This window comes from Astyanax mexicanus, chromosome 17 (assembly GCF_023375975.1).
Source record: "Astyanax mexicanus isolate ESR-SI-001 chromosome 17, AstMex3_surface, whole genome shotgun sequence".
Classification (NCBI taxonomy): domain Eukaryota; kingdom Metazoa; phylum Chordata; class Actinopteri; order Characiformes; family Acestrorhamphidae; genus Astyanax; species Astyanax mexicanus.
Window position 1 is genome coordinate 10479065 of NC_064424.1, and position 24895 is coordinate 10503959.

Here is a 24895-nt window from a genome sequence, read left to right on the forward strand (position 1 = left end):
TACATCTTCCTGTCTATTTGTTAGTTTGTCTACATGTCTTTCTGTCTACCTGTTGTCAGTCTATCTGCCTGTCTATTAATTTGTCATTAATTGTCATTTATCTGTTGGTTTTCTGCCTGTATATCCATATGTCTGCCTGCTTATCTGTCTGTCTGCCAATTACAGTCTTTAAATAAACTTCAAATAACAAAAAGACAAGTTTATATATGCTGTGTAAATAACCAAAGAATTAAATAAAGAAATAAAGGAAGCCTTTTTCCTGGTATAAAAAACACAGATCTCTCTTAAAAGCTGCTATATGCCGCTTTTCTTCTGTTTGACTGATATGTGTTGCACAGCATTTTGCTCTCGTTTCCACAGGAAGCCACGCAGGAAACTGCAACTTTGCTAGTATGAAGTATAGGCCAGTGACTGTATAGACCATGAGTTAACACCTAATTCTAAAAAAAAACACAAAAGATTAGATATCTCACATTAAACACTGTAGTGTATTGTACATTCTGATGCATCTTGTTTTTTTCTTGTTTTTTTTTTTTTACTTTAATGCAGTGTTTGTGTGTTTAGTTGCTGGCTATGTGAATGTTTTGTTTGATGTATTAGTGCAGTACACTTGTACTTGTTTGTCTACAATTACTTGAACTCTAGTCTATTCACATATTTTCTGCTAAAGGCCATAAGTGCCAATGTTGCCATTTTAAATATATAATTTCTCTAAGTCATATTAATCTTTAAGTGTGTTTTATTAGTTTTGTATGTTGTGTAATTATGTTCTGTAGTGACAGTTAGTAATTGCATAAAGGTTCACACTGTACTTTATGACTGTGTGTTTTGTTGTTTCTAGGTGATGCTCAGACAGGTTCCTCCTTCTCTGTGGGAAGTGTGTGTGTGTGTGGGGGTGGTTCTGTTGTTCAAAAAGACTGCTCCTCCTTCTGCGAAGAAGGAAGTGTGTGTGTGTTTGTGTGTGTGTTTGTGTGTGAGTGTGTGTGTGTGACCCTGTGGGAGTGGTTTTGTTGTTCAGAGAAACTCCTTCTCCTGTCAGAAGATGGTCATGTGGGAGTGGCTAAAATATTCACATGAACTCCTCCTCTTCTTGGCATCAGTTTCTCCAAAACACAAAGAAGGAAGAGGTGTAAAAAAGAGGAAGAAGTGTTCAGAAACATTCAGAAATGCTGTTACCAGGTAGGAAACCAGTCATATCTGAGTCAGTGTGCAGTATTTTAGCATTCCTAATATAATATAGTCAGATGATAAAACACACACTATTATTGTATATAATACTTATATACAATAATAATATACATTTAAACAATATATCTGATACATCTGGCTATTCTGGGCCTGTCATTTGCTTTTTTCTTTTTAAATTCTAGTATTTAACAGAATAGTAAAAAAACATTTTAAAGATATTTAAACTGTTATGTTACCAGATAAAACAGCTGCAACAACAAATTAAGTGCAGGATACAAATATATTACATGTGTATTATTATGTAACATATTACATGTCCAGATAAAAATATTAGGTTCGTTATTTAGGTTCAAACACATAAGAGAACAGAAATGATGAGAAATGTACTGACAGTTAATGTCAAAATAATAAAATATATGTTATATGATGTATATAAACATCAATATAAAAATCTCAAGGATTTTTCTTTTTATTTTGCACTGAGGGACTTAGTATTAGTTGTGGTGTTGCTTTGTAAAATATGAAGAAGGAACAATGGTTGTGTCAGTTTGTATACCCTACCCCACTCCAGCTCCTGACACACACACACACACACACAAACACACACACACACCCGCCAATCTCACTCACATCGAGTTTTGCCGGTTTTCAAATTTCCCGCCACATAAAATACCATCTGCTTCCGCCACGCAGAAAACAGAAAGAAGTCCGGTCTCTTTTATTTTAGTATTTTTTTTTTTTTAATTTTTATTATAAAATAGTATTTAAAAATTGTTTATATAAAAACAATGCACAGTATGATTACTAATCAATACTAATTACTAATAAATTACTATAAACAAATAAACAAAACGGCAAATTTCAAAAATGTAATTTCTTATTAATTCTTATTATCAAGTATGTTTAAAAATAGTTAAGTCTCACATTACAGTATATATTGCATTAGCGTATAAAAATCGTTCCCAATAATAACTCACATGGGTACACAAGTTAGCTATATTGAAGCGATTTTTATCGCCCTCTCCTTCTTTTGTTTATTTTTATTTTTTTGAAGCAAGTGTATTTGTCTGTTTGTGTTAAACTTTTTTCTGCAAGAGACTAATACCTACTTATACGTACATCTGCTGTTTTTATAGCACCATCCACATGTTTACAATATGCATTACAAAGCAAAAGTAGCCATGTGGACTCTTTAATGTCCACAAGCCTAAATCTTTCTCAACAAACATAAAATATATTATCTCACAATAAATAACACACTACAACATAAATATTCCAAAGACTGGAAGAATGATAAATAGTAGGTCACCTTCACTGTTTTTAGAATTTATCTAATCCAGTAAAGCTGCCAGTGGCTGCAGATCAGGATGTCCCGCCCCCAGCCCTCCTCTGATTGGTCCTCGCAGTTAAGCATGGAGGTTTTCTGTCACGGTTTGAAGACATTCGCGCTTTATTTCTTGCATCAGCTGGTCAGTGCTGGACGGCAGGCCCAAGCTAGTAGTTAGATACACAGTACCTCTGTTATAATAGTCATTTTTGTACCAGTTTTGCACTTTTCCTTACAATATAAGTAAACATGTACGTCCTCAAGCGAGGTGAGTGTGTTTTTGCCTCTTATTTTGCCTCTTATCTAATCTGGTTAGGTTAGCTGTGTTAAATAGCCCTATATTAATCTTTATGCTTTAAATAGCCAACTAACTGACATTTTATATAGCTAGTAATGTATGTTTTATAACAGTTAATATAAGTGAGCTAGCTAACGTTATTTTGGCAGTGAACTTCTATATAGTTAGCTAGCTATATATGTTTGTAGCTTTACTGTAGTCCTAGCTTTGCTTTCTGATATATTTACTCTATTAGCTCTGTTTTAAACCTGTGTTTACTGTTGTTAAATCCAGACAAGTGGTTTAAATGATAAATATAGTTAGGTTAATTATAGTTGTGTGAAGTTCCCAGTAAAGAAAGCTAGATAGCTAACCTAGGTTAGTTAGCTCCAGCAAATATTCAGAATAAAGTCTCCGGTTTATCCACTATTCACATGAACAGCTAATAAATCCGTTAAATATTATTTATGCTAAATAAAACATGCATTTAGATGACAGTTATATAGCTAACTTCGCTATATTATCACCATTGTTCCTGTATGCTGCAGTACTCCTCCTTTGTTGTCAGTGTGGTTGGCGCCAAATAGCCTGTTGGCCGAGTTCGTTAGCTAGTTAACTGGCTAATCCCTCTCACTTCAAGTTAATTTAGCACAAGATAATGTCTTATTTTCTAACCTTTGCGCCTTTAAATGCTAAATTAACTTAAATACCTTGTATTTAAAGCTTTGGTGGTAAGGTACTGAGCTTGGGAAAAACTTTGACAAGTTCTCAGCATAAAGGAAAAAAAACATATAAAAACAAACTTCTTTAAAATCTGATTGCGGTACACACCCTTAACACATTTTGCAATCTTGTAATTATAATCATGTTTGCTGCAAAACAAGTGAATACTAAACTAGAACAATAAGGTCTCCATGTTTGACCTAGTTTGGTTCGAAGCAAGCTAGACACACACCTAAACGCTACACACATACAGAAAATTAAATTTGTTCAGTGTAACAGAATTTGTAAATACAATCTTAAGAGTTCTTGACTTTTTATTGTTTATATGGTACTGTTTATTTTATATAATATTTTTATTTTTTAAAATAATACATTTATTTTATACTGAGTGCCTTGCTATCACTTTTCTGTTGTAGTACTGTGAATTTGCCCACTGTGTGACTAATAAAGGATTTTCTTATCTTATCTCTTATCTTAGATTGCTAGCTTGGTCAATATTGACTATTGATACAAAACACAACTTTTCTAAGGTTCTGTATTACTAAAAATGCCTATTTTCTATTTGCAGATGGACGCCAGGAGCGTGTTATGTTTGACAAAATTACCTCACGTATCCAGAAGCTCTGCTATGGACTCAACTCTGACTTTGTTGATCCTGTATGTATAGGCTATTTATTCTTTGTGAGATTTTTGTATCGTTCTACAACCTCAAAACCTGCATACTGACATTGCAATATGTTCACAGCTTTAGACTGTCTGATCTGTTTAATAGAATTTCTTTTTTATTATTATTATTATTAAAACATGTTTACAATGTGTTTTAACAATATGCCTTTCTGCTGTTGTGTTTCCAGACTCAGATAACAATGAAGGTGATCCAGGGCTTGTACAGTGGGGTGACCACTGTAGAGCTGGACACCTTGGCTGCAGAGACCGCTGCTACCCTCACCACTAAACATCCTGACTATGCCATCTTGGCAGCCCGTATTGCAGTGTCTAACCTGCACAAGGAGACAAAGAAGGTATTTAGTGGTAAGTAATCTGACCGGCTTGGTGTATATTTCCTGCAGAGTTCCAGAGGTTTGTTATACATTACTTGCGGAAAAAAAATATATATATTTTGTGTTTTTGCTTTTTGCAGAGGTTATGGAGGACCTTTACAACTACGTTAATCCTCTTAATGGACGACACTCCCCAATGATCTCCAAGGACACCCTTGACATTATCTTGGCTAATAAGGATGTAAGAATGATAAAGCATTTATTGTTTTTCTTTTGATCTGTAAAGGTTTTTTTTTTTTCCCCTAATACCTAGTTTTCCTTGGTTCTTTCCACAGCGCCTCAATTCAGCCATCATCTTCGACAGGGACTTCTCTTACAACTTCTTTGGTTTCAAGGTAAATTGAGTCTTGAAAATAACTTCTAATGAATATTTGATGTGCTCTGCCTAATTATTAAAAACAAATTTGATAGTTATTCTACAAATTACTCACCTCAACTGAATGTGTGTTCTTTCTTTAGACTCTGGAGCGGTCGTATTTGCTCAAGATTGATGGAAAGGGTAAGTTATTTGAATAAATGTTTTACTGATTCCTGAAGACTTCTCTAAATATGAGCAATGTCAAATGTTTATTGCTCACTGTCTTTTTGCATCTGGTTTTAGTTGCAGAAAGGCCACAGCACATGCTGATGAGGGTAGCAGTTGGGATCCATAAGGAAGATATTGCTGCTGCTATTGAGACCTACAACCTGCTGTCTGAGAAATGGTTCACCCACGCTTCTCCTACACTCTTCAATGCAGGCACTAACCGGCCTCAGCTCTCCAGGTATACACCAGAGGGAGACATATTGCTGTTGATGAAACATGTTGAAATATGCCTGCATTTCAGAGTTTGGACATAAGAGGGCAGTTCAGTAAAATAAACAAAGCTATAAACTGTAAAGTAAAACAAGTTTTGAAAGTTGTGTTCCTAAAGGTTTAGACTGTTTGTCGTTAAGCCTGTTTGACCTCTTTCTGTAGCACTTGGGTGCAGGAGACTTATATAATCCTTACATGTAATGAGGTTTTTGTATAATATATTCAGGTATAATTATCATGATTTTTTTTTCCTTCCTTTTTCCAGCTGTTTCCTTCTTGCTATGCGTGACGACAGCATTGACGGGATCTATGACACCCTGAAGCAGTGTGCCCTGATCTCCAAATCTGCAGGAGGCATTGGAGTTGCAGTGAGCTGTATTAGAGCTACAGGCAGCTACATTGCAGGAGTAAGTCAGATTTTTCCAGTTAAGGTTTGAATTTGGGAATTCTTTGGGACAGTGGGGAAAAATAAAGATCTCAACTTTATCTTTTGTTTGTTTTATAATTTTCAGACAAATGGCAATTCAAATGGACTGGTTCCCATGCTCCGTGTTTACAACAACACAGCTCGCTATGTTGACCAGGGGGGAAACAAGGTGAGGGAGAGAGACAGATTGTATTTTTGTTGTTAACCTCAGTGTTGGACACAACTTAAGCAATCCTTATCTGCCTTTTTTCAGAGGCCTGGAGCATTTGCCATGTACCTTGAGCCATGGCACTTTGACATCTTTGACTTCCTGGAGCTGAAGAAGAACACGGGTAAAGAAGAGCAGAGGGCCAGAGACCTGTTTTATGCTCTGTGGATTCCTGATCTCTTCATGAAGAGAGTGGAGACCAATGCGGTAAGTGCAGCAATTTAGGGGAAAATAGCTCTGTATATGCTAATGTTAAAATATGCAGTTAATATAATTAATTTGTAACTTGCTTTTCCAGGAATGGTCCCTTATGTGCCCAAATGACTGTCCAGGTCTGGATGAGTGCTGGGGTGAAGAGTTTGAAAAACTGTACACCAGGTGAAATACCCATTTGTGATTCTGGCCCATCCACTAGACTCTTTGCATATTAAAAATTTTAGTGTTTTGACTCTAAATAATTGGTAAAATTACCCTGAAACTACTACTACTACTACTATTTAGAAATAAAACTCGTAATTTTTTTTCTTATCTGAACAATGCTTTTTTTTTTTTTTTTTTTTTTTTTTTTTTTTTGCAGGTATGAGCAGGAGGGCAAGGCAAAGCGTGTAGTGAAGGCTCAGCAGGTGTGGTATGCTATTATTGAGTCTCAGACTGAGACTGGCACTCCCTACATGCTTTACAAAGATGCCTGCAATAGGAAGAGCAACCAGCAGAACCTCGGCACCATTAAATGCAGCAATTTGTGTACAGAGATTGTGGAGTATACAAGCAAGGATGAGGTGAGGTTTTACTTTTTTTTTCTTTTTTTTTTTTTTTTTTTTGCAGGTATATTTACATATTTTTTCTATGTTCAACGAAAGTCTAACTTATACTTTTGCTTTGAATTTTGCAGGTGGCTGTGTGCAATCTGGCGTCCATCGCACTTAACATGTATGTGACACCTGACAGGACATTTGATTTCCAGAAGTTAGCATCTGTAACGAAGGTCATTGTCAGGAACTTGAACAAAATCATTGATATCAACTATTACCCAGTTATTGAGGTGAGTTGTGGGTGATGTTTCTAAATATTGAGGTTCCTTTACCTTATGATTTATAAACCTGCTCTTTTCAAAATGATTACCGGTACCCTTTCTCTCATCTCTCAATAGGCAGAGAGATCCAACAAGCGCCACAGGCCCATTGGTATTGGAGTGCAGGGCCTGGCTGATGCTTTTATACTCATGCGGTTCCCTTTCGAAAGTGCAGAAGCTCAACTCCTCAATACACAGATCTTTGAAACCATCTACTACGCTGCCTTGGAATCCAGCTGTGAGTTGGCTGCTGAGCATGGACCGTATGAAACCTATGCTGGATCTCCTGTTAGCAAAGGCGTAAGTGTCCAAACCACAAGACTACTTTGCACATAAAGGCTCATACATCTAAGCATAGATTTATATGATTTGTTTAAATTAGTGTTGGTGTTTATTGTATCAGAGATTTACACCCTCTGTCTCTTATCTTCAGATCCTGCAATATGACATGTGGGAGAAGACCCCAACAGACTTGTGGGACTGGAAGGAGCTAAAGGAGAAGATTGCCAAGTAAGTCAAGTCTTCAGTAGGTCTCTTACTTCTGTATGTTAAAAAAAAAAAAAAAAAAAACATGCCTAATTGTGAGCTTTTCTTGGGTTGGTTTGCAGGAATGGTATCCGTAACAGTCTTCTGCTTGCACCGATGCCCACCGCTTCCACAGCCCAAATTCTGGGTAATAATGAGTCCATTGAGCCATACACTAGCAATTTCTACACACGCAGAGTGCTCTCTGGGGAGTTTCAGGTAAAATGATTTGCTTTACCACATCTTTCACATTTGTTGTGTGTGTGTGACTGATGGGAAGGATTCTTAATTACATTCTAAGATGATCGTACAATATATGGATATAACCTCAATTATAACTGATCTGTCTATTGCCCATTGTGCTTACTTAGCAAAAGGAAACATTTTGCTTATTCAGGATATTTAAAGGTTTTACATGACAAGGTGACATTTAAAAGTGTTTTTTTTATTTATTTTTTTTTTTTTATTCTGTTGTAATATAACGATCAGTAAATTGTCAATTGTTATTGTAACAGGGCTACTATGTTTTATAGGGTATTATTATTTTTTATATATATAATCATAATTTTTTTAATATATATGTATATACTTACTTACCAATTATTGTTTGTCTCTTTCAGATTGTAAATCCTCACTTGCTGAAAGATCTCACAGAAAGAGGCCTGTGGAGTGAAGACATGAAGAACCAGCTGATTGCTCACAATGGTTCAATCCAGGTAGGTACAGTGTATGAAAAGAACAAGCTAAATATTTAAGAAAGTAATCATATTACCCAGTAGATCCTATAAATAGATTAGATTAAGTAATCTAACAGTCACATGAATATTATCAGTGTGACAAATCTTTACATCTCCACAATGGCAACTCCATAGGAAGGGAAGACTTGTAATTTGTGAGCATAATAATGTATTTTAATTTGTGTTCCTGCCTTTATATTGTGTTTTTCTGTTCTCTGACTTTTCTGGTGGGCTTCTTTTTGTAGGGTATTCCCACAATCCCAGATGACTTGAAGGAGTTGTATAAGACTGTATGGGAGATTTCTCAGAAGGTGGTCCTCAAGATGGCTGCTGACAGAGGGGCTTTCATCGACCAGAGTCAGTCCCTCAATATCCACATTGCAGAGCCCAACTATGGCAAGCTTACTAGCATGCACTTTTATGGCTGGAAGCAGGTGGGTTAATAATCGCTTTGGATCTACAGTATATAATAGAGCATTACTCAGTCAAGCAATGGAGCTTAACTATTGTCTTTTGTTAAACAGGGGCTGAAAACTGGCATGTATTATCTGCGCACAAAGCCAGCTGCCAAACCCATCCAGTTCACCCTCAACAAGGAGAAACTGAAAGAGTCTCAGACAACCAAAAGCAACGAGGAAGAGATCAAGGAACGCAACACGGCAGCTATGGTGTGCTCTCTGGAGAATCGTGATGAGTGCCTGATGTGTGGCTCTTAAAGTTTCTCCTTGTCTTAAGCATCCTTGCTCTTCAACCTTGTCATGTTGAGCTTCGTAATCAACCGCCAGGTGTTTTGCAGTCATTAATGGCACTTAGAGTATTTTGTCTGAATTAATACAAGGCATCAAATGAGGTTTCTGTTGCTAATACTGTTGCTGTGGGACATGCATTACAGTCTTTTGATCTTCTATTTTAGTGCTGTACATAGAATGCTTATCAACCAAATAGAGCTATAAAATGTTTCATATTTATTTCACTTGGCTATACTGCCTAACAGTTCTGTACAGATTTCCACTGATCTGTGTATGATTGCATTTGATGATAATACATTTCAGAAGCAGTGTTGATGCATGTTATTTACATAGAATATCTACTATTAACTGTCCAGTCTGTAAAGAATTGATTGTTTTATATGTTAAAACAATAAATGATTTGTACTTAAAATTTGTGGGGTTTGTCTTATGGGTTCATCTGTGTAATGACTACTTTTCAACTCTTGATGTGCCTTTAAACATCAGCCAAAATCCCCGTCAGTCCAGACTCCATGCAACTAAAATGTTTAGTTTGGAGATCACTTGTTAGATTGGTTGTCAGCTATTTAAATGGCCAATGCCTAGTTTGCAATAAGGTCTGAAAAATGAAGGTTGTTTTTGGCCCAAATAACTCAACATCTTAATAGCATTAGCCTGTGTATAAAACCAGTTTATATTATGAGGCTAGTAATACTTTTATGGAACACTTCACACTAGGGCTGCAACAATTAATCAATATAATCGACAATGCCGATTATTTAAATTAGTCGACTATACATTTCATTGTTGACTAATCGTTAATTTGTAACAGTGCCACATTACACTAAGTGCTGGGAACAGAAGAAACTTGGTCTGTGTCTCAAAGTGCTCAAACACAACAGATTACATATGTATCCACTAAATATCAGTACTCTCCATGTTTAAACAATATGTGGACATTTAAATGCCTTTTAAATTTCATGTTTAACTTTTTATTCTGTTTTTAGAGATGGAGGACATGGCAGAAAAAATCATTGACTAATCGAAAAAATGATAATCAGATTAGTTAACTACCAGAATAATCATTAGTTGCAGCCCTACTTAACACTAAAACAACATATCTACTACACAAAAATTACTTTTTCTTTTTGCTTCCTGGCATCATTTATTTATAATTTTGGACATGTTTCCCTATCCTTAACTCCTTGTGTAGTCTTTCCAGCCCAGGCTCCCTTCCTTTGGTATTTAGTTAATTGTTAAAAAAAAAAAAGAAAGTATTATGATTGCTAGTAGGTAATTTTTTTACACATATATTTATAACTGACTACAAAGAGTTAATATGTGTCCTGATAGATAATAAAATGGCCCAGATTTGCTTTATTGCAGTGATTATCTGGTAAAGTTACTTGGTAACTTATGGTCTACAATGCTGTGGCCAGGCAGTCAACCTTTACTTAAAACTTAGCATTTATTAACCCTTTTAACCCTATTAACCCATTTTGAACAGTGTACTACTAAGAAATGCTCTTTTGCATGTTTTTTTTTGTCTTAAAAGAAATGAGGAATAGTAGTAACAGGGTGGGATAAAAACAAGTCAGTGCAAACAGAACATGCCTATGGTAAAAACAAGGCTAATAGGACTATTAATGGGACCTAACTACTAATAGGATGGGGGTGTGGTGGGAGAGAGTAATGGTATCGGAAGGTTTCCACCACATCTGTCCTTGCTGATGCTACAATACATTTATTTTATGTTGGTTGTCAGCAAAGCAGTCGTACAAAATGTTCTGGAAACTTGTCCTAAAAAAGAGTGGGAATACAGCAATCTATTTCCAGATTATAAACTGATATAACAGGGGCACAGGTGTGATGCTTTTCCACAGGTTGGGAGGAAGTGAGGCTCTGGGTAACAGATTAATTAATAACCATGGGACCTTTTGTGGGATGACCCAGCTGTAAGTAGCAAACAGCAGGTGTTGAGCAAGCTGCAACCTGTACGCAGGCCATGGGGACAATTACAGCTCTCAATCAACAAGATCTACCGCACCATTTTAGTGTCCTTAGTTGGGATGAGAAAAGGAAACCCTATACACAGTTATACACTATAAAACATAAAGCATTTAGATGTTTATTGATATAAATACTGCACAACTGACCCCATTTCTACTACATGCATGTAATATAGCAGGTAATATAATATTAGATGTTCATTAGGTTATAGTTAACAGGAAATGTGTATTGAGTATTACTGTTACAGTACATTGTTTATTTTGCTACACTTGTCCAATAAAAAAAAATTATTTCAAAAACTGATTTTACAAGAGAAGAAAATTCAAGTTGATCTAAACTAAAAGTTTACTGTTATTTATTTTATGGCATTTCTATTAAGTCTATTTATCCAGATTTATTTACACAGTGTACAAATAAGCTACAGGGTTCAAACCATGTTAAAAACTGAAAATAGATGAAAATGGAAATACATGTTTTACCATAAAAAGCAATGATGAGACAGTATGTTTAATATAGCGTGAATGAACCAATATAGAGAAACGTTCATACACCAGAATAAAACGGTGAGAAGGACAGACAGAAACTAAGACACTAACATAAATGGAACAGAAAATGACAACAAAAGACTGGGAAAAACAGAAAAACATGCAGTACCAGTCAAAGGTTTGGACACACCTTCTCATTTAATGTATTTTTTTTTTCTACATTGTAAATTAATACTAAAGTCATCCAAACTATGAAGGATCACATAAGGAATCATGTAGTAAAATTAAAGGTGTTAAACAAACCAAAAAATTCTGTCAAGCATTTAAGTGGCTCTTATCAGGGGTGCTGTTAACTTGCGGTTTGTGGTAACTGATTAACTTATCCAGTGCAACAGAGGTAACTCTTGGTCTTCCTTTCCTGGGGCGGTCCTGATGAGAGCTAGTTTCATCATAACATTTTTGATGTTCTTCACAACTGCATTTAAGGGTTCTTAAGGTATTTCTTTACTTAGTTGTCATTATATGGATTAGATATAGACAGCTGCCATCCCAGCAAGAGGTGCCTACTTTTAATTCCATGTTTTTCTTCATAGTTTGAATGACTTCAGCAATAATTTACAATGCAGAAACTTTTAAAATAATATAAAAACACTGAATTTAAGATGCGTTCAAACTTTTGACTGGTATTGCAAATGCATAAATAATATACATCTCTCATGATATTAAAATTTAGTTGAACTTTAATTAATTGTGATTAGTGATTTTTTTTATTATGTGTGTTTAAGCTCCCTGTCAAAAGTATGGATATAACTATCAGAAATCTTTCCAAAATTGCTTTCTTTTTGTCAGCCTATTTAATATGAGGTTAATTTACAGGAAAATAGTACAACTGCTCAAAAATAATCCCAAATGAAATCATATTTTGCAGTGATATTTTCACTCTATACATGGAAATACTCTAATATTTTTAATATTCTCATTCAGAATAGATATTTTCACATTAAGCTAGATGAACTGTTGAGTATTAAGAACTAAATATCTAGTTCTTGAGAGCCAAAGCCAGTGTCTTGTGATCCACTGCTGTCAGTGGGAGAAGAGGCATGCTTACCCTGAAAACCTGAACCCTCTTCTCCACTGCTTCTCTCCTCTATTTGCCTTGCCAAAAAACTTACTATCCCAGTTCTTCTCTCCACCACCATGTTTACTTCAGTCGTGTTAAACTCCTCAGTTGTCCCTTCATTAGCTCTCCCTTCCTCCATTATCTGTGCTTCATCCTCTCCATCTTCCTCAACTCTGCTTTCTGTCTCTTCCTCACTCAACTCACTGTTCTCTATATCTACCACAGTCTGATCTTCACTTTCATCTTCACCATCTGCAGGGTTCTGGTCTGGTGCCTGGTCTTCAGAGGAAGCCCCCTCTTCACTGACCTGAGCTTCTTCACTGTCGGCTTTCTCCTCTTCGTCTACGTCCTCAGTGGCTTCTCCTCCTTCCTCAGTCACTGCTTCATCCTCACCATCATTATTTTCTTCCACTTCATCACCTTTACTTTCTTCTTCCTCTTCTACAGCCTCCTCCACTGTGTCGTTCTGCTCCACGTTCTCCGGTTCCAGATCAGGTTTTTGATGGTGTACGTTGACCAGTAAAGGAGCTGGTCTGGACTCTGATGGTCCAGTGCTGCTAAAGCCCCGGAAGTTGTTTTTAGCCCCGTGGATGTACATGCCCAGTACGTTGGAGGTACTTCTCTCTGAAGGATCCAGTTTGGCCTCTTCTGCATCTAACAGGGTGCGATGAATTTTCTTCATCTCATCGTGAAGACGACCAACCACTTTACCCAGCTCCGTCACCCGATTTCCAATATCTAAAGAAAAGACAAAGAAACTCATATTCTGAAATAAAATGTCTAAAGAGTTTAACCACTAGATGTGTGAATAAGGCTTAGTAACATGTATTTACAATTCAATATTAGATAAATCTTATTTTTTCCTCGTCATGCTGCTATAGCAAACTTGCACTCTGGACTTCATGTTGCTGCCACCTGCCTACTCTCCCTATTTTTTGTGTATATATCTTGATGTCTATTTGGTTCTATTCTATTTTATTGTGTTCTTTTTTCATCTATATTATCTATTTTAATAACAGCTCCTGGGTGTAAACTGGATTGTGAGATCACAATTTTGTTCCACCTCGCGTACCACATGTGATGCGAATGACAATAAAATCTCCTTGAATCCTTAATGAGAACAGGACCTTAAACAGCTGAGATTCCAGCCTAAATAGAATCAGATATGGTCTCTAACTTGACTACTACCTTAAAGAATTATCTTGCTCATCAATTAATGAACTATAAATATACAAAAATATTTACTCCACACCATATTTAGGACAAAAAAATGGTTGGGGGTCCACTCCTTGCTGCACTGTTTGTAAAACTGATTCTGTCAACATATTTCTACCATCTTTTGGGATTCCAGTGTGATTTTCTTTCTAAATTCATATTAACAACAATCCATGTCTATGTTTATTAAGTGATGATAGTTCTTTCCCTTTCTCATTAGATTATTTTACAAAAAACTATTAATCTTTGCTGAATTTACTGTGACTACAAAGACAAATATAAGCAACTGGTTTTACCCTTTGAGCAGAAGATAAATAAATCCAAGTCAGCTACGATTTTGTGTGGAATTTAATCAAATAAGCCCTTAAGAATTTGAATCATTGAATCATTAGACTATTGTCTGGCATTCACCTCATACTTACCCTTTTCTCTTTTTGGTGAGACAGTGAATATGTTTCTATTATTTATATATTGACGTTATTAATATTTTGTATTCATGTGTTAAAACAAATTGTAAACCTAACATACTTGCAAACAAAAAACAACACAATCAGGCAATCAGATGGCTTAGATTTTAGCTGATACCTGCATCCCTGTTCCATGCTACTGTTAGCTTTTAGCCTAGCATGCTGTCACCACCTATGCTTTAGCTTCCTGGCTCTTCAAACATTAGCTCTCCATTTCTGGACACAGATATTCTGACTTTTATTTAACATTTAACATAGATGCTTTTCTAGTTATAATACATGATAAATTAATTAATTTATCAAGAGACAACCGTGTTTGAGATTCACAGGATATAGTTTCCATGTAGCAAACTCTCAATATTTAGCTAAGCTAAGGTAAAAGTTTTTCATTCTGGAGCACCTTTAAAGTTGAAATGGGCTCCTGAAATGGACATCGGAACCCACCAATGCAAACACCAATATTGCAAAATATAAAAAAAGGTTTTTACTCTTCCCGTCCACCACATAAACCCAAAACAAGATATATTAGAGAAAATTTTTGAGATGCTTTTTCTATCATACCTTTGCGTTTAGTTTCCTCAAACTCCCTCCTTGCTGACTCGATATAGCGCTGCACCAGAGCATAAATGACCTGCTGTTTGTAGGTCATTTTCTCAGTTGGATCTCCATCATCCTTCTGAGGCTATACAACAAAGCATTTGCAGAAGATTAATTAAAAATATACGTAACTAATCAAGAAAAGCGTGACTTAAAAATCTACTTACCATGGAGGTGATGGGTGGGTAGTCTGGGGTGGAATTAAAATTGCAACAACAGCAGATTTTTCTGAAAATTCCCCTGGAAAATAGTATAAAAATATAAAACGTTCTTGGTGGTCCCCCTCCACAGGATCACAGCAGAGCAGTTATTGTTTGGGTGGTGGATCATTCCCAGCACTACAGTGACACTGGCATGGAGGTGGTGTTTGTGTGTTAGTGTATGATGTGCTGGTACAAGTGGATCAGGCACAGCAGTGCTGCTGGTGTTTTTAAACATTGCGTCAACTCACTGTGCACTCTAGTAGACACTCCTAACCGACAGTAGCTGCTCCACCTTGTAGTTGTCAGAGATAAAAGCTGAACTGTTACACAGTTTGTGTTTATCATCCTCTGGTTAGTGGACTATTATCAGCACTGCAGTGACACTAAGGCATTTAAAAACTCCAGCAGCACTGCTGTGTCTGATCCACTTGTACCTGAAAAACACACACTAACCCCTCATACCATCACCACCATGCTAATCAGTGTTAATCACTGCAGAACTGAGAATAATAACGACCCACCACCCAAATAGTAGCTGCTTAGTGGTGGTCTCTCCTGTGGGGTCCTGACCATTAACCTCCTAGGACCTGCCGTCCACATGTGTGGACATCACATTTTGGGTTGTCTAGACCACAACACAAAATATTGCTCCACAAAGCCTGGTGTCCTCTTATGAGGCCATTATACTGTCACCTAATGACCTAGTGGTGGCAGTAGAGTTTATCATTTTAGATTTTGTTCAGAAATATAAAGAACAGTAAATACAGTAAATGTTTATGTTTTTTACTTTGTTATGTCTTTGTGTTAGGGCACAACTGTTGTTTCTACTTTTGTTTTGCACTTAGCCAAAAAATTCTGCTGTATTTAAGCACATCATTACTAATTGCAACTTCATTGTGTTCTATCGAAATATAAAACTGAAGTCCTCATATGTGGACATCATTTTTCTCAGAAACTTCATCATATAAAAAGATAATTATTTGTTTTTAGTTTTGACACTAATGAGGTGCCAATTAGCCCAAATAGCAAAGAGATACAAAAAAATGCATGAAATGCAAGAATTTGGGTCTTAGGAGGTTGAAGAACAGAGTGTAAGGAGGATTATCGAGTATGCAGAGAAACAGAAGGACTACCGTCTGTAATTATAGAATTACAAAATTCTCCTATATGATCAGTGGAGCTGAAGAATATCTTGTTTGCTTTGTTGTGAGAACCAGTAAGAACATATTAGAAGTAAAAGTTCTGTTATCTTACCGTAAAAGGTAGAACAAAGCCTTTGGTGAGGGAATGATGTTGAAGGGGACAGGCATAGTGAGGCCCTCTCTGAAGTAGCTCAGATAGAGTTTAGAACGAGCAAATTTCCACTCCACATCCGCATCATCCTACAGTTTATGGTCAAAAGGGGGAAATTAATCTTTTTTTATATAAAGCATAAAGGCACGTAAAGTGACCCCCTGACCGAGCTTACCTCAATCTTTTGAAAGGAGTTTGTGATCATGGCAATGAACATGTTCAGCAGCACAATTACTATCAGAAGTGTGAAGATACCATACAAGATTCTGCCAACAAACTCAGCCACAACAAAGTCAGGCATGTCCACGTAATCCTTGCTGACGACACCAAACATTGTCCAAAAGAGGAACGAGATGGTCTCGTTAAACCTGGAAATAAAGATGTTCAGGCATGATTTAAATGATACAATTTAAAATTCTGTTTGGACAATAATATTGATGGTATTATAGAAAGATTATTAAAAAGATCAGACCTTCCAAGCTGGGGAGAGATGATGTACGGGACGTAGATATTGTTGATTCCACAGAGAAAAGCAGTACCAATGATCATCAGAATGAACAAGAACCTGGACAGAGAACATTGCAGTCAGAAACACTGTTAAAAAGCAGCAGTCTCTATGTTTTTTTCATTAAATTGAAAGCAGTTTTCTTGAATGGGGAGTGGCCAGAATATTTTATATAATAAGAGGTATCAGTCAGTGTCCTGTCACAATCATACATGGTAGGTTTAATTGATGTAATTGCTCAAAAACACATAATTTCACACAGCAATTTATTTACAATTGTACTTTGTACAAAAGTACTTTTTCACATTTTCACCAGAGAGCTCACTAAATATCCAAAATCCCCCCCAAAAAATGCCTCAAACACCAGCTATTAGCTAATGGTTTCTATAAGTTATGAGTGATAATACTTATCAACAGTGTTGATGGCACAGTTCTACCTTATCATGTCATCAATCATCTTTCCCATAGAGATCTGCAGGGTTCCCAGAGACTCTTGAGCAGGCAGGATGTAAGCCAGACGTGCAAAACTCAGCATGCTGGTCACAGCAAAAAGCACTTCAGATATCAGCTGAGGGTCCTCCTGACGCCAGTCCTGCCGCACTGCAGATAATAAAGAGTGAGTCATGCACTGAGGAGACTTGCTCGAGATGATGTCCTTTCACTTCATATAATGAGATTATAAGTAAACTGTGTCCTATTGGGGGGCAAAACCAACAAACCATCAAGTGTGAGACTAATTTTGAGGCATTTCATAAAAATAAAAAAACACAACATAAGAGTCTATGTGGATGTGGTATGTGGATCCACACAAGTTCATGCTCATACAGGTAAGAAAGATCCTACACAAATATCTAGAATGTATGTAATGGCAACACTGGGCATTGATTGATTGATTTATAACAATCAATACAAGGTTATATTTATGCATAGTATACATGGGGTAAAGTATAAATATACTTTAGATTATTAATTCAGTAGTGCTGCAAGTTCCAAAATGTCTTCTAACTTGCCAGGACCAAGGCCTCATAATTTTTTGTCAATGACCCTGAAGGACTATAGCTGATATACAGGACTATAGCTTTCCCACATAAAGAGGTCCAGATTGAAAGCATTTATTGGACTGACCAATATACAGTACAATCGGAGTTCAGATCTAATAAGGTGAGGTCTTGTAAAGCCATTCGTTAGCCACTTCTCTATGATTTGGAATTAGACCCAAACTGTCATTCTCAGCTGAAATAAAATTGGTTTGGACGGTCAAGAACCCAAGAACCCCTATGGCCATGAAATGTAAGCTGTCAAACAAGTTTAAAATTGCTCTGGGCTGAAAGACTGCTGTTAAAAAGAAGCACCTACTCCTTCAGAACTTTAAACCCCACTCAAAAGTTTGCAGCTGACGGCTCCGAACACAGATAAAACCAAGATGTTTTATCATTAGAAAAGATGAAACACTGAACCCCAAGAACTATACCAGCTGGTAAGCATGGTGGTGGTTGCATCATGTCCTAATTAGTACATTGTACAAAGGGAAATAAATACTTTTGACTCTAAACTCATTTAATAGATTATTAGAAAATCATTTTTGTTTGAAAAACAATCAGAAAACAGTTGTTAATATCTCTGCACTGAAGCAAATGGCATATATGTATTATTTATAATGGACTAGATTGTTTCCTTACAGGTCTGTGTGAAGTAGACACACTCTTCTTCATATCCGGGTGAGTTACACAGTAAATGGCCTTTCAACATGATGACAACTCGAAGGGAGAAGGAGGCCAGATACATGCTAAGCACCATCATATCCAGACAGTTCCACAAATCCCGAAAGTAGTTCCGGACCCCCTCGATCCACACTTCCTTACACTCAAACCAGAAGAACCCTAGAGAAAATTATACCCTGAGGTTAACACCTATATATATATATATATATATAATAAGAATCTTCTCTTTTTTTCCACTATTCACAGTTTTCAACTTTAATACATAAATAATCTAGTTTAAAACTCAATTTTAGTTATTTGTGCTTGCTCTATTAACAATGTCAAATGCATTAAATATCTATTTTCTGCAGATTATGTATTTACAATAATTTCATAAATATATTTTATGTCTGCCCCAATGTTCTGGTCAACTCTGTTACCTCTGGTATTAAACCGCACAAAATCTGCTAACAGTGTTAATACAAAAAAAACTTAACTGCACACAGTGATGTCACTGTGTTTTATATGTGTCTGTATTATATGTTAAGGACACACAAACAGCATATTGATAATTGTGATATTGGATCTGCCATTCTGCTTAAAATAATTAAAATAATGTGTTTAATGTTTTGGTTGTGTCAAATAAAATCCAGTTTAAGGTTTAAATACAGAGTTAAGGCAAGAAAAAATATGGACTATGAACTTTGTTACTGGATTAAATGTTTTAAACAATTTAATGACTAAGGAATCACTGTACATACCTTAAAATTTACACTAAATTCTAGAGTTGACTGTAAACAGTTCTTCTTTAGTTCAAATGTGTGATGCAGTCAAGAATAAACATCAGGTGATATGTCAGGTGATGGAGAAATGCACGTACCAGCCACCCACACCATGTGGAAAGAGTTGTGCAACATGTTCTGCTCCCTGGATGCAAACGATTCCCGATACATTTCCATTGTGATAGACTCCCCCAGCAAAGTGATCAGAAACCACAAGTAGGAGGCAGAATGTACAAGGAATTTGATCACTGGAATCTTCAAAATCTTCCCCGCCTAACAGAGATAGCATACCATATATTCCATTCAGTACCAGTCTTTAATTATAGAGGCCTTGTGTACACAGACGCAGCTAGTGCTCAACCATTTTATCAACATAATTGGAAAATGTATTCATTTAGCTGACATTTTTCATAATATAATATTGAATCTTGTGTATTAAAACATATCATGTTTAACATCTTAATCCTCTATAAAGGCATAATTTCCTTATAATAAGTTCATGTAAAGGAAGTTTGTGTATGTGTGAACCAGGAATATTCATTTGTATCTCATATCTCATTTATTTTTTTGTGTATTTATCTTGATGTCTATTTTGTTCTATTCTATTTTAATGTATTCTTCTTTTTCTTATTTTTTTTTTTTTAGTATTTTATTTATCTGTTTTAACAATTGCTCCTGGGTGTAAACTGGATCGTGGGATCACAATTTCGTTCCACCTTATGTACCACATGTGATGCGAATGACAATAAAATCTCCTTGAATCCTTGAATTCAAGTTCCTGTCCCAAGACTTTTGTCATGTCAGTGTAACATGGCACTGAATGTGTTTTGAAACCAACTATTTCAGCATTAAGCTGAACAATTACGCTAATAATTATAGACATTATCATCAGAAAACTGCCATCAATCACTGATGGGTGTTGTCCAAGTGCTGGACAAATATTTAAAAGCTTATTACATTATTCACTACTAATTAAGTGTATAGGTGAAAATACCTTTGACTTTGGTGCAATCCAATAGGTGAGGCAGAGGAAGGGCATAGCGACAAAGATCCCCACAGACACCAGGAGTTTCCAAGCTGTTCTGCTGCCCCTCCAACCAGGCAAGTTCCCACACCAAATAGAGGAAAGCACCTGCTGGCAGATTGGGTGGGCTACAAACTGGACATTTAAAAACCACAAAAAAAGCTGGTTAAATTTCCCATGCATTAAATAATCCCTTTTCATCACATTTTCTTCCCAATTTGGAAGACCAATTGGACTTTTCCTATCACTTGTAAATTCCCAACACAGGGTGAAGACTAGAACATGCCTCCACTTCTATCTGAACTGCCACTGATGCAGCATCGCTGGGTAGTCAGTGCAACTGGAAGAAACTGTAGCGACCTGTGTCTGATATACTAGGTAACAGAAGCCTATGCTAACCAACATCACAGCAGAACTGATGTAGGGAGAGCACCCACCCATCTACCCACCCAGAGAGAGAATGGTGAATGGTGCTCTCTCTGACTCCGGCTGCTGATGCTGCATAATAATCTAGGACTCAACCAAAATCCTCTGATCATAGTGACAATGCCTCAGTCCACTAGACTACCCAGAACTCCACATTAAAGAATCTTATTTTAAGTTTTTTGGGCACTTAGAAAATTTTCAGGCAAACCATCAAAGCTGCAAAAGGCTAAAAAAGAATCTAGATTTTCAGCAATTCCTAACTTCTCAAGCTCTGAGCACTGAGCATGTGGGTATGCTCCACACAATCAATTGGAAAAACCTGCCTGTTTCTGATTGAAGTTCACAGCAAGTCGCAAACGGGCCAGGTTCGGTATGCCTTCCTCGAACGCCAGCTCCTCTTCGTGATCATCATCGTCAAGCCCACAGTTGTTCAGAATGGTGGAGACCTCACTCTGATTCCGGCACATTCCCAGCAACTCCACAGCGAACTCCTGACACAGCTCCTCGAGGGCAAGGTATTGAGGCTGAAAGAGGTAAGTGATCATGACTAACCGTGACAGTGCAAAACAACATCTGTGAAACATTTAAAATGTGTTGAAAGGATTTAGGAAAGAACCTCATGATTTGGAGTTATGCCTGAGCATGTGCTTTACAAATTGACTTCACATATGGTCGTGATGAAACTACGCTGATATTAATTTTAAACTATGCACCTGCAGCATGGCTGAACTTTAAAATTTAGAACTGATAAGCATGCCCTGCCTGACCTTGAACTCAGGCTCCTTCTTGGAGAGTTTGCGAAGGTCACGGCTGAGATGGAAGGCGCTGAGCATGGCGTCCTCAGTAGTGATGGAAAGGTAGGCCCGAGAGGCAAGGCCACGGTAGGTGTTGATGCGTGACAGTGAGAACTTGAGCAAGTCATACTGGCGCCCATTGCGGCATTCAAGACAAGCGCAGGACACTTTGTGTGGCCACGGAATGACGTGACCTTTCTGCGTCAGCATGGTTACGATATCGTACAGATCCTTCTGGCAGGCCAGTGTTAGTGGGGTCACACCAGGGGCAAACTGAGAGTCATCAATAGAGTGGTCAAAAATGGCCTGGGAGAACGAGCGCACATCCATCTTGTTCCCTTTTTCTTGATCCAGTCTGTCGAGGAGGCGCTTCACGATGCGAGGCTGGTTTGTATCTACGGCCACCAGGAGAGCCTCGTGGATCTGCCGAAAATCAAACTTCACCCCCTGAAGCAGAGTGACCATGGTGTCCTCATTGCCCAGTCTGATGGACAAGTTTAGCGCCTCTCTCCATTGTCTGTCCTCAGAATCGTCCAGCTGACGGATGATGCCATCGCCTGTCTTTAGCAGCCCGCCGATCATGGCCATGTTCCCCTCCTGGATGGCGCTGATGAGCTCTGGAGGGAAACGCATCTTCTTGTTCACGATCTCCCTCCATTGATCGGCCTGGAAAGCACAGATGGAGGACATGTTAACGTCTTGAATGGGAAAGTTTGAGCACAAAAAGTTCTAGCCATAATAGCTAATTAATATCAAAGCACAAACTTTGTCAAAAAGCTCAGTTGCTTTATCTATCTTTTCTAAACTAAATAAAAAATCTTGTCAACAATGTGGCCTGTGTTGAGGAGTTTAATAACAATAAATGAATGCAGCATAAAACTCAACAAATATTGGCTCCTCTAAGCAGTTGTTTAAAGATCTTAAAAAACAAGCATATTAAGTTCCCAAGGAAGAAATGGCGGTCAAGGACAAGCTATGATCTGGAAGACCAATAAAATTCTTGTATGCTAGGTAAAAAGGTAAATCAAAATGATACAATACACAATCTCTAAAAAAAAAACTGCAGGAAGGGTTAGCTGAGCTAGGAGCAAATGTGCACTATTCTACTGTGCAGTGTTGCTGTTAAAACAAACCAAATGAGATTTGGCCTGTCACAATAACCGTTTTTACTGGACAATATAATAAAAAAACTATACAGAAATAATTGTGCTAGACAATATTATTATCAATGTAAGAACATTAAATGTCACTGATATCATGATAATATAATACCATTATAAAGCAAAAAAGTCCACTGTGTACATATGGAGGCACAGTTATGAATGCATTGGTCATTGTGGGATTGGTCATAGCTAAAATATTGGTTACGCTCATTTGCATGTAAATAAACACAGAAGGATAATATCACACATTGGATGATATCCAGCAAAGGCCAGCGAAACATATATAACTCAATACATTGTATGGTTGAGCCAATAAGGCCTGGCTGTGGACTAATAAAATCAAAATATAACTCTTTGGTCACAATCAGCAAAGGTATGTCTGGAGGAAAAAAAGAAATGCATTCCTAAAAAAATAACACCTTTCCAACTGTAAAGAATCAGGGTGGATTGGCAGTAGCTTTGGTAGTATTGCATGGCTAAAGGGGGAAAATGTCTTCTAATAAAAACAGCAAACCTTGGACACAAATGTCAAGCTGTTGAAAGGCTGAAGTTAAAGAGAGGATGATTTAAACAAAAAGGTACAGGATTGTTTTGTTTTTTATGATATAGAAGACAGGCTTACTGTGCTTTAGGATTTGTTTAAAATAGTGTGCTTTGTTTGATTGTTTATTCTCTAAATAAAAAAAAAAACATATACATATACAACAGTACATCGAGGCAAAAAGCTGACCATGACCATGAGGCAAAAAAGTAATATATAGTTTTTCAACAAATGTGCATTTTCAACATTTTGCATTTCTGCTTTAGTGATATTTTTATAAGGAAAGCATATTCTTTTTCATTAATTGCCTGAGTAAAATGAATTAAAACAATAACATTCTGACATTCTAAGTATTCCTACAAATGAAAAACACTCGACAACCACAAATAAAAAATGGACCTGCATAAGAAACACAGAAGAAAATTTACAGTTATACTTTACAACAAGAATAGATTAATTATCAGAAATTTTCAACACAATGTCTTAATCAATTATTAACCGACACTAGTTGAGACATTATTATTACAAATTATAAAACTAATTTTTTACAACATTCTTAAGCATTACAAATTAGTAATGGTTAATAATATATTTACTAAAGTCAATTAATAATTAGCTGAGACAATATTTAACCATTTAACAATGTTTATTATTGTTCTAAGTACGGTTACCTTTTATGTAAAGAGTTACCAAATATTATTATATTTATTATTTAATGTAAAGTGTAACCAAATAATACTCTAAATTATTCTATTTTCTACTTCTATGCATTGTTAAAATGATCAAAACACACAAATGATCTCTTACCGTCAGATTTTCCATCATGGTGAAAAGAAATAGAAACAATCTTTTCAAAGAGTAAAAAAAGGTAAATCAGTAATTCCACATTTGTAAAATCCACCAGACAGCTCTAGAGCCTTCAGACCTAACCTGCGATACAAGCAGACATTCTTGTAAGTCTCTGTAGCTGCACCTGATGAATATGTTGGTGTGCAATTCCTGGATGATTCTAGGCGTTTGCTATAGCTGTGAAGTTAACAGCAGGTTCACCACGCCTGAACGGGTCAATTTAGCTTCAATTACCTGATGAACCAAATAACAGCTCGCAATCCCCAAAGGACACGGCCAATTAAAAACAGACAGTATGTTTCACATGCTATCTCATTAAGGCCCACAGATCAGTCCTTCCCTTTTTTCTTTCATGCCTCTTTTCTTCCTCATATCATCTCTTGCCACATTTTCAGCCCATAAAAAAATCAACCTAGACCATCTACACAAAAACAAAGGAGTGGTTTAATCATTATAAAGCAGCAATAACAACTTCATTTTTTTCAAAACTGTATTTGTGTTCATGATCACGAGAATACATACAAAGACAGACTAAAACCGTATAAAATAAAGAAGAGTTAAAATGTACAGCTTATACCAATATTTTAATTGCCTTATACAGTACATAACTGCCCTCATACCCATACCATTCTCAATAAACTGTGTATTGGAG

The 24895-nt window shown here is 36.6% G+C and overlaps 2 protein-coding genes across 3 annotated transcripts; one reads left to right on the plus strand and one right to left on the minus strand.

The window, feature by feature from the left end:
* Positions 1-1106: 1106 nt before the first annotated feature.
* rrm1 (ribonucleotide reductase M1 polypeptide) lies at positions 1107-9502 on the plus strand. Of its 2 annotated transcripts, none has more exons than XM_049466074.1 (19): positions 1107-1179; positions 4084-4172; positions 4370-4547; positions 4657-4757; positions 4852-4911; positions 5036-5075; positions 5178-5340; positions 5638-5779; positions 5885-5968; positions 6053-6214; positions 6306-6385; positions 6585-6786; positions 6900-7049; positions 7158-7379; positions 7513-7589; positions 7688-7823; positions 8225-8320; positions 8587-8775; positions 8866-9502. In XM_049466074.1, the coding sequence occupies exons 1-19, from the start codon at positions 1167-1169 to the stop codon at positions 9055-9057; spliced, it is 2376 nt and encodes a 791-aa protein (XP_049322031.1). In that variant the 5' UTR covers positions 1107-1166; the 3' UTR covers positions 9058-9502. The 2 variants fall into 2 exon arrangements, with proteins under 2 accessions (XP_049322031.1, XP_007254206.3); XM_007254144.3 differs by lacking the exon at positions 1107-1179 and adding an exon at positions 2626-2783.
* Positions 9503-11183: 1681 nt separating this feature from the next.
* On the minus strand, positions 11184-24418 carry trpc2b (transient receptor potential cation channel subfamily C member 2b). Its single transcript, XM_007254133.4, has 13 exons — positions 24202-24418; positions 21664-22356; positions 21220-21420; positions 20441-20605; positions 19545-19719; positions 18644-18844; positions 17402-17564; positions 16932-17024; positions 16635-16827; positions 16421-16548; positions 15131-15203; positions 14928-15048; positions 11184-13422 (listed from the first exon to the last, which is right to left on the minus strand). Exons 1-13 carry the CDS (start codon positions 24217-24219, stop codon positions 12596-12598), a joined length of 3051 nt encoding a protein of 1016 aa, XP_007254195.3. The 5' UTR covers positions 24220-24418; the 3' UTR covers positions 11184-12595.
* Positions 24419-24895: the final 477 nt, after the last annotated feature.